The sequence below is a fragment of the Bubalus bubalis genome, chromosome 11, assembly GCF_019923935.1.
Source record: "Bubalus bubalis isolate 160015118507 breed Murrah chromosome 11, NDDB_SH_1, whole genome shotgun sequence".
Classification (NCBI taxonomy): domain Eukaryota; kingdom Metazoa; phylum Chordata; class Mammalia; order Artiodactyla; family Bovidae; genus Bubalus; species Bubalus bubalis.
In genome coordinates this window covers 48,900,382-48,909,588 of record NC_059167.1, presented here as the reverse complement: position 1 = coordinate 48,909,588, position 9,207 = coordinate 48,900,382, and the positions used below count along the sequence as shown (strand labels likewise).

The window sequence follows — 9,207 nt, the reverse complement described above, 5'->3', positions numbered from 1 at the left end:
GAGAATAAGTTCATGAACAAGAAATAGCATGGCGATGCCACTGGAGGTTGCTAGAATTGCCTAGCCTTTCACTTGGGGGCAATCCCTAGCAGGGGTGTGAGGCTTGGGACAAAGTATTATTCACAATATCACATTCTTCCTACATGCCTCTTACAGGGTTATACACAAAGTTATTCAAGTCAAATCAGCATGAACTTAATTGAAGTCAGGCTAGGTGGGCAAAAAGTCTACATGAGAATACCATGAAGTTGAGATGTATATCCAGCTGAAGAGGGGCTTCTCATTTCAAACAGCTTTCTTGACCATAGCACTGGTTATTGGACCACCATCTAATACCACTATCTCTATTTGAACATCACGATCATTCCAGGTTCCAGCTATACAGGGCTTCCCCTACCTTTTGGCTGGGAAATAATAACTACTCTAGTTTATCATATGTCAGTAAATTGCCTGCTTAATTCTTCATTATGATTTTGGGTCCAGACAGAAAGAATAAGAAATCATGAGTCAAATCAGTGGTTGGGGGATTATCTTCACTACTGCTATTAGCTATATGAGCTGATGCTTTACTTTATAAATCACTGGGAATTCTGGTTGATTTTATTACCAGTTTTAGGTTGTGTGTATCCTTCTCATCCATTCATTAAATTTTAGTAGGAAGATGGAAGCTATTTCTTTATCTGTTTGAAACCAAGACCTGAAATGACATGAATGTCCTACTTAAAATATAAAAATGTGTATCAAGAAGAGATTAGGGAAAGTTATTTCCAAAATAAAAGGGCATAGAGAATACTGTCAGATTATTTTACTCCTAACATACTAAAAACCACAAGTATGTGACAATTTATAAAACAGAAATTAATACTATTATAGCTTTTTAAATTTAGTTAAGCCAACAATTCCTGACCATTTTGGAATTTTGCACTATGTTAATTGCCACTCTTTATCCCTAATGCAGATGATAAAATCTGAATGATGTATTGATGGAATTTTGATACATAATACAAACTAAATGGGTCCTGCCAAACATAAAGTCCAACAAAATCTTATATAACAAACAATTAATATGGGCTACAGTCTTATTCTCCTTTCTGCACTTTAAATTGTTTACTCTGAATTCCTTAAGGAAAATTTAAATTAGATTTTGAGATTCCAGAGTTTTGCAAATTTCTGCAACTGTAGGAAAAGGACTCATTTGAAAAGACCCTGATGCTGGGAAAGACTGAAGGTGGGAGGAGAAGGGGGAGACAGAGGATGAGATAGTTGGATGGCATCACCGACTCAATGGTCATGAGTTTGAGTAAACTCGGGGAGTTGGTGATGGACCTGGAGGCCTGGCCTGCTGCAGTCCATGGAGTTGCAAAGAGTTGGACACGACTGAGCGACTGAACTGAACTGAGGAAAAGGACAAGGTATTAATCCTAACTTAGACAGTGAGCACTTATCATTTTCCCCATTCCCTTTGGGGTGGTTTATTTGATGAGGATCATCCTGTGACTGTAGAAGTATAAAACCATCAGATATGGCTGTAAAATAAGCATGATTATTCCATAATATGCTGCTGCTAAGTCGCTTCAGTCGTGTCCGACTCTGTGCGACCCCATAGACGGCAGCCCACCAGGCTCCCCTATCCCTGGGATTCTCCAGGCAAGAACACAGGAGTGGGTTGCCATTTCCTTCTCCAATGCATGAAAGTGAAAAGTGAAAGTGAAGTTGCTCAGTCGTGTCCAACTCAGCGACCCCCTGGACTGCAGCCTTCCAGGTTCCTCCATCCATGGGATTTTCCAGGCAAGAGTACTGGAGTGGGGTGCCATTGCCTTCTCCACTATAGTATAGGAGGTCCTAGTTTATTTTCTCCCTTCTTTGCTATCTTCCAGCGGTGCTGCAGATCAAGGCTTACTTAGCTAAGCAGATTTACAGGGTTAAGCCTGAAGGCTGGACATTATTGGCAGACCATATGACAAGAAATATTAATTGGTACAGTGTTTACAAGTCACAGGGAGTGAATTTCAGATCCTGAGTCCAAGGCTGATGCGATCCCTACTAGCGTCCCCATTTGCCGCCATGCTCAGGCTGGGTTTTGCACATGGGTCCCAAGGTCCGGCTGCTTTTGGAATCCGTAGCCTCAATCCACAAAATACAGGTCTGATGCTTAGCTTATGGAGAGAGTGCGGCGGATCTCAGTGAGACATGTTGCCGAGGATAGCCGCAGCTTTGCTTTCCTGGGGAAGGGCTGGCGTCCTCCGGGCGCCACTGCCCGCTTGGCGAAATGCTTGGGGGCTGCCTAGATCCCCGAGGCGGCGAGGTCTGGCCTCATCCTCCTGGCGGGGAGACGGAAGGCGAGCCCCTAAGCCTCCCACCCGAGTCCCAGCGCGCACGCTCCCCCACCGCGCGCGGCTCCCAGGTCCGGAGCCTTTTCACGCGCGCCGCCGCCGAGGCGCCGCAGGCCCTCCCCGCCCCACTTTCTCGTGTCACTAGCGCTAGTTGGCCGCTGGGGGCGCTGTGCGGCCTGGGGAGGACGGCCCCCTCTTCCTCCAACTCCTCCCTCCTCCTCCCTCTTCTCCGCCTCCTCCTCCTCACTACAGTTCCCACTCTGGGTGGGGGCGAGCGCGTCCGGTTTGCAGGAACCTTTCGGAAATGGCAACTTGCGCGGTGGAGGTGTTCGGGCTCCCGGAGGACGAGGTGAGGGGTACGCGGGACTCCGAGCGGGCTTCCCATCGCGCTGCCCATCAACTGGACTGGAGGAGGGGGCGGCGGCCGGAGGGGCGGCTGTCAGCGCCCTCCTCCCTCTGCGCGAGACCCGGGAGCGCGCCGGGCGCTTTGGGGACCCCCGAGACTGCCCGGCTCGCACAGGCTTGTGGGCGGGGGCGTTGCTTTAGGAAGCGGCATTTTCTTCGCGAGCCTGTGGACTCCGCACCCCTCTTTTCTCTAGAACCGCCGCCTTCCTTGTCAGTTTCCTTCAGGAAGTGATGAGGAGGGGGTTAGGCAGCTCTCGGGTTGAGTGCGCGGGGGCACGCGCAGCACCTCGCCTGCCCCTTCCTGCCACCCCGAGCCGAGTATGCGTGAGCTCCGGGAGGGGGTGGGGCGCATTTCCCTGGAGCTTAGCATCCCGGCTGTTGATTAGACTATTCTGGCAAAGAGAAGCCCTTTGGGCTTAACTTTATGGACTTTGACCTGAAGTGTCATTAGTTTTTTTGTTTGTTTGTTTCTTTTTCTTCTGATATCCTTTTAAACTCTCTTAGACGAGATGGGGATGGGAAAGCAGGGAGATAGATTTTTTCCCCCCTCCCTATTTAGCAACAAGTGTCAAATGTGGAAAGTTCATGTTATGTTTCCCTGGTCTTCACTGATATTTTACAGATGAGGCCAAAAAAGTATAAATATTTAAAAGGACTTGCCACAGCTGTTCAACCTTAAAATTCTGTGATTTGAGAAGGCAAAACTGTCTCTTATCAGCTAAATAACTTATGCTGGTTATGCCTTGTGCTTATTAAAAACAAACTTATTTGTAAAGAGTAGTTCCATTTTAAATGAGATGGGGCTTCCCTGTGTTATTGGTGATTGTCTCAAAAATGGGAATGGGTGGAAAATGAAAAGAATGTCTAGTCTAACAGTGACTGGTTATATTTTGCTCACAAAAAATATGAGCCTTCTTGCTGATTGAATAAGCTGTCACATGTTCCTGTTATCAGGATTAGACCCAATTAACTGTAAATCTTTCAGCCTAATTTAGATTAATTACTTAGATTGTTCTAAGTGTTGTAATAGTGCTTTCTCTTGGTAACTTGGTATCTTCAGTCTCTACAAAGTATCTTTATGTTTCTCTTGAAAGTTTTTGGTTTATAAGCAGTGGGCAACTTGTTGATGCAAGCAAGTTATCTCAGAGTGTTTTGAGAATGATTATGTGATGCAATTAGAATTGAATTTCTTAGTTATTGCTACCAGAGGAGAAAGACAGTAGTGGTGGACAAATGGTGGCTTCTTGGCAATCCTAAGGAAAGACTGTCAGTATGTTATGGCTGAAGATAATAGTCTAGCTAATGTCCCATTATTGTTCTGTAGAAGAGATCAGAAGAAACTAATGCAGTATTGAAACTATGATAGCTTTCTTCTTATCAGATCTGTCTCCCTGCTTGCTACAACAAACTGTTCAAGGCAGATAATCTCAGACTGGCAGGCTGGCCTTGGACTTTCTTTCCTTGTTGTTGTTACTACTCAGAGGTAGGCTCTGCTAGTCCAGATTTCTCATCTTACTTTCTTCCAGCAGAACCAATTGATCCTAGATATCATCTTGCCAGAGGTGTCATTCATTCTGTTTCTCTCTCCTTCCATCCCTCTCCCCTCTTGGTACAGATCTGTGTTTTCAGTTATTTGCTTCTCACATCATTCTTCTTCCCAACTGAGATAAATCAAATTATGCCAATTGGTGGGTGGTCAGTCAGCAACTGGTACTAAGGGCCAGAAACTCCACCCTTTGAAATGAGGTTTTCCTAAACTGGCTGAAGGATTTGTACTTCTGGGCACTTTCGTGGTGTGGGGCCCACTCTATTGGCACGGTGGGCATCCTGGTTGTCAATCTCATGACTCAGATTTCCCTCCTGCTCTCTCTGTTCCCTTTTTCCTCACTGAGGAAGAGTGAGATAGGAAGATAAGAGACATGATGATAAAGTGTCATCTTCCACTTCTTCCAGTGTAATTTGGGTTATTCATTCAACAGACACTTTTTAGCAGTCTGTTCTGTATTGTGCAGTATGCTAGGCACCAGGTACACAGAAAAAAAAAAAAGCTGTGTCTGCCTGTTTTGTGAGAGGCTCACAGTCTGTGGGGAAGACAAAAATCGCTTGTATTCTGGTAGAGATTGCCATTTCATCACTATCATTTGCTTTTTATTTTCTGACCTATCACAAAAGTAAAAGAGGGCTTAGAAAAATCACCCACTCATTCCTTTTATTTTTTGAAGAAAAACATTGCAGCGATGTCATTTTCTAAAACTCACAGACTAGCCTTGGAATAGGCAGCCCTCTGCTGTTGGTTATAAGTAAGATAGGGTTCATATGGCAGCAAAAGAGATAATTAGTTTAAATTAGAAACAGAAACAAAGAGAAAAATGAATGGAGATGGGATAGAAGATGGTGAGAGAACTGTAATTTAACCAGTATATACTGGAGAGCCCCTGAGTCACACTGTATGAGCATGTTAGTATGCCAAAACTTAGGTCATTATACCTCTCTCTCACTTGTCAGTGAGTTTTAGCTCTTCTAATTTAAGTGTCTTTGAGTAAGAGACAGTCCTGGCTCCGTGTACAGAATTTTGTCATTAAAGTTTAATAAACTAAGAAAGTAGCGTAATTTATACCAAATTTACTCTGACAACCTCTTTTTGAAAAATATTTATTTATTTGACTGCCCTGGGTCTTAGTTGTGGCATGCAGGATCTAGTTCCCAGACCAGGGATCGAACCTGGGCCCCCTGCATAGGGAGCTCGGAGTCTCAGCCACTGGACCACTAGGGAGGTCCCTCTGACAGTCTCTCGGGATTAATCATGGCAGATAACTCCCACCCAGCTGTGTTAAGTAGGGTGATATACATGGGACCAGCCACTCAGCATCCTTTCCCCTTCATTTCAGTGGACTTACCTGTTACAAAGAGGCTAGAGAGCTAGACACCATGTTTCTCAGACTCCTGCATTTAGCCTTCCAGAAAGAGTGGTGAAACAGTTTTCCCAGTGACGTACCCCTACTCGAGATGGGGAAGGTGCAAATAAAGTGATGCTACATAACTTCTTGTTTCTTTGGCTTTTTCTGCTGACAAGCATAGTCATATAGACATTGAGTTTTTCTAACAAAAGTCTTTCAGTGCCTGATAAGTTGTTTTGTGGGCATTGATAGGAAATTACAGAAAGAGTGGTGGTGGCAGCTTCCTGGCATCTAGATGGATTATGTTCGTAAAGTCAGCAGGTCTGATGGTGGCTCCTGATAACCTTCCTTTCTCAGATGTCACAGCTTCCTGGGTAGGCCAGTTCTGAGGTGTTTTGGGGTCCTCTAAAGGCACAGCCTAGAGCCTACCTCTCCAGCTCTTTTGGAAGCACCTAATTCCCTGTTGGAGAAGGCTCTTGAGAGTCCCTTGGACTGCAAGGAGATCCAACCAGTCCATTCTGAAGGAGATCAGCCCTGGGATTTCTTTGGAAGGAATGATGCTAAAGCTGAAACTCCAGTACTTTGGCCACCTCATGCGAAGAGTTGACTCATTGGAAAAGACTCTGATGCTGGGAGGGATTGGGGGCAGGAGGAGAAGGGGGTGACAGAGGATGAGATGGCTGGATGGCATCACTGACTCGATGGATGTGAGTCTCAGTGAACTCCGGGAGTTGGTGATGGACAGGGAGGCCTGGCCTGCTGTGATTCATGGGGTCGCAAAGAGTCGGATACGACTGAGCGATTGATCTGATCTGATCTGAATTCCCTGTATGAGCTTCTTTCTTCTGAAAATATCTAGAGTACCTTCTATTTCCTGCAGCTGAAACCTGACTGGAAAGGAAAAGAAAAGAAGGAAATAAAGAGGAAAGGATTGAGTCTCCATTGCCAGTTTGGGAGTAGAGTTTGCACATACAGAAGAATGGATGTCTCTGATGCTGACATCTACAACAGTACGTAAGCAACAGGGTTTCTAAGAAGTGCATGTTCTGACACTTCTAGACCCACTGTCACTGAGCAGAAGCAGACCCTTCCTGCCCTGGCATCATACTGAGCATGAGAACCAAGTTCCCAAACCTGTATTCACTGCACACAAAGAAGGAGAAGCGCAGTGTACATGGCAGCCATGTTAGTGTCTAACCCAGTACTTCATGTGTTGTTCTTTCCATCACTGCTTTTTTGCAGTTCTTTAATTCCAGCATAGGAAAAGGAGTACGTCAAGGCTGTATATTGTCACCCTGCTTATTTAACTTATATGCAGAGTACATCATGAGAAACGCTGGGCTGGAAGAAGCACAAGCTGGAATCAAGATTGCCAGGCGAAATATCAATAACCTCAGATATGCAGATGACACCACCCTTATGGTAGAAAGTGAAGAGGAACTAAAGAGCCTCTTGATGAAAGTGAAAGTGGAGAGTGAAAAAGTTGGCTTAAAGCTCAGCATTCAGAAAACGAAGATCATGGCATCTGGTCCCATCACTTCATGGGAAATAGATGGGGAAGCAGTGGAAAAAGTGTCAGACTTTGTTTTTTTGGGCTCCAAAATCACTGCAGATGGTGACTGCAGCCATGAAATTAAAAGATGCTTACTCCTTGGAAGGAATGCTATGACCAACCTAGATAGCATATTCAAAAGCAGAGACATTACTTTGTGAACAAAGGTCCGTCTAGTCAAGGCTATGGTTTTTCCAGTAGTCATGTATGGATGTGAGAGTTGGACTGTGAAGAAAGCTGAGTGCCGAAGAATTGATGCTTTTGAACTGTGGTGTTGGAGAAGACTCTTGAGAGTCCCTTGGACTGCAAGGAGATCCAACCAGTCTATTCTAAAGGAGATCAGCCCTGGGATTTCTTTGGAAGGAATGATGCTAAAGCTGAAACTCCAGTACTTTGGCTACCTCATGTGAAGAGTTGACTCATTAGAAAAGACTCTGATGCTGGGAGAGATTGGGGGCAGGAGGAGAAGGGGGTGACAGAGGATGAGATGGCTGGATGGTATCACCGACTCGATGGACGTGAGTTTGAGTGAACTCCGGGAGTTGGTGATGGACAGGGAGGCCTGGTGTGCTGCAATTCATGGGGTTGCGAAGAGTGGGACACGACTGAGCGACTGAACTGAATTCCAGCATCATTCTAATTATTTTTTGTGAGTTTCCATAGGAACAAAGAAGTAGATAAATTTAGTTCATTTTTAATAATTTGCTTTTTAATTATGTTAAACCAAGTGAAAAGTTGGAAGTACAGTACAAAGAACTCCAAATCCTCCTAAAGCAGATTCTCCATCTGTTGTTATTTCACCATAATTGTTCCATAACCTTTTAATTGTCATTTTCATTAGTCTTTTTTGGGAACCATTTGAGGAAAACCTGCAGATAGGATTCCCCATTACCACTAACTACTCTTTATTTTCCTAAAGGAAGAATGTTTTCCTGCATCACAGCCATCCAAGCTAGGAAGTCAACATTGTTATGACACTACCACCCAATCCACGGGTCCCATTCAGTCTTTGACCAGAGTTCTAATAGTTTCTCTTCTTTTACAATCTAGAATCCCATCCAGAAGCGTTTGTTGCATGTACTTTGTATCAGTTCCTCAGTCTTTCTTATCCTTAACAATTGTAAGGAGCACAGGCTGTATAACCTGTCAATGTTCCTCAACTTGGATCTATTTACTGTTTCCTCAGGATGACGTCAAAGCCATGCTTTGGGGGCAGGAGTTATTGAGTCAATACCATATTTTTCTCAGGGTATATCAAGGGGTGCTTGATTTTGGCTTATCGCATCATCATCTAACCTTGATCACTTGGTAATTTTGGTGTCTGCTAGGTTTCTTCTTGGTGATGTTGCTGCTTTCCCTTTATAATTGATTGATATTTTGTGGAGGCATATTCAGAGACTGGTAGTATCCCATTCCTCATTCATTACAAAAGGTTGTTGTTGAACGAAAAGACGCTGGGATTCTTGGCCTCCGGAGGAGAAGAATTCAATCCTGGGCCAGAGACGAGGCTTGATCACTCAGAGTTTTTGTGTAATAAAGTTTTATTAAAGTATAAAGGAGATAGAGAAAGCTTCTGACATAGGCATCAGAAGGGGGCAGAAAGAGTACCCCCCTGCTAGTCTTTAGCTGGATGTTAATATAGTCACTAGCAGTCTGTTAATGAAAGAAAGGAATGTCTTAAAACTCAGAATGGCACTGGGCCCCTCACCCATAAGATGCATTTTGGGATAATCTTGACACCAGACGATTCATCCCGGGCCATAAAATGATTAACTTGAATCTTGTAGAAGGGCAGATTACCATACAAATACTTTAGTTTACATAGATTAGGGGAGCAATATCTGAATATAACATACTGGTTTGTCAAGTAGGTTCTGAGCCATTAGGCAGAACCGACTTGAAGACAAAGTTTGGGGTAAATGCATAGTACATTAACATAGCTTAAGACAAACATTTCCATAAGAAAAATGGATTGGTTAACTCAGGGTTTGAGAATAGTTAACTAAAGGTGAAACCAGGT

The 9,207-nt window shown here is 44.2% G+C and overlaps 1 protein-coding gene across 1 annotated transcript in view; it reads left to right on the top strand.

Annotated features, from left to right (window-relative positions):
- Positions 1 to 2,527: 2,527 nt before the first annotated feature.
- Positions 2,528 to 9,207, top strand: part of NEDD4 (NEDD4 E3 ubiquitin protein ligase) — a 146,382-nt gene continuing 139,702 nt past the window's right edge. The window contains exon 1 of the mRNA XM_006074923.3: positions 2,528 to 2,682. Within this exon, the coding sequence (XP_006074985.1) occupies positions 2,638 to 2,682 (45 nt within the window). The 5' untranslated portion in view covers positions 2,528 to 2,637. The remainder of the gene's footprint in view (positions 2,683 to 9,207) is intronic.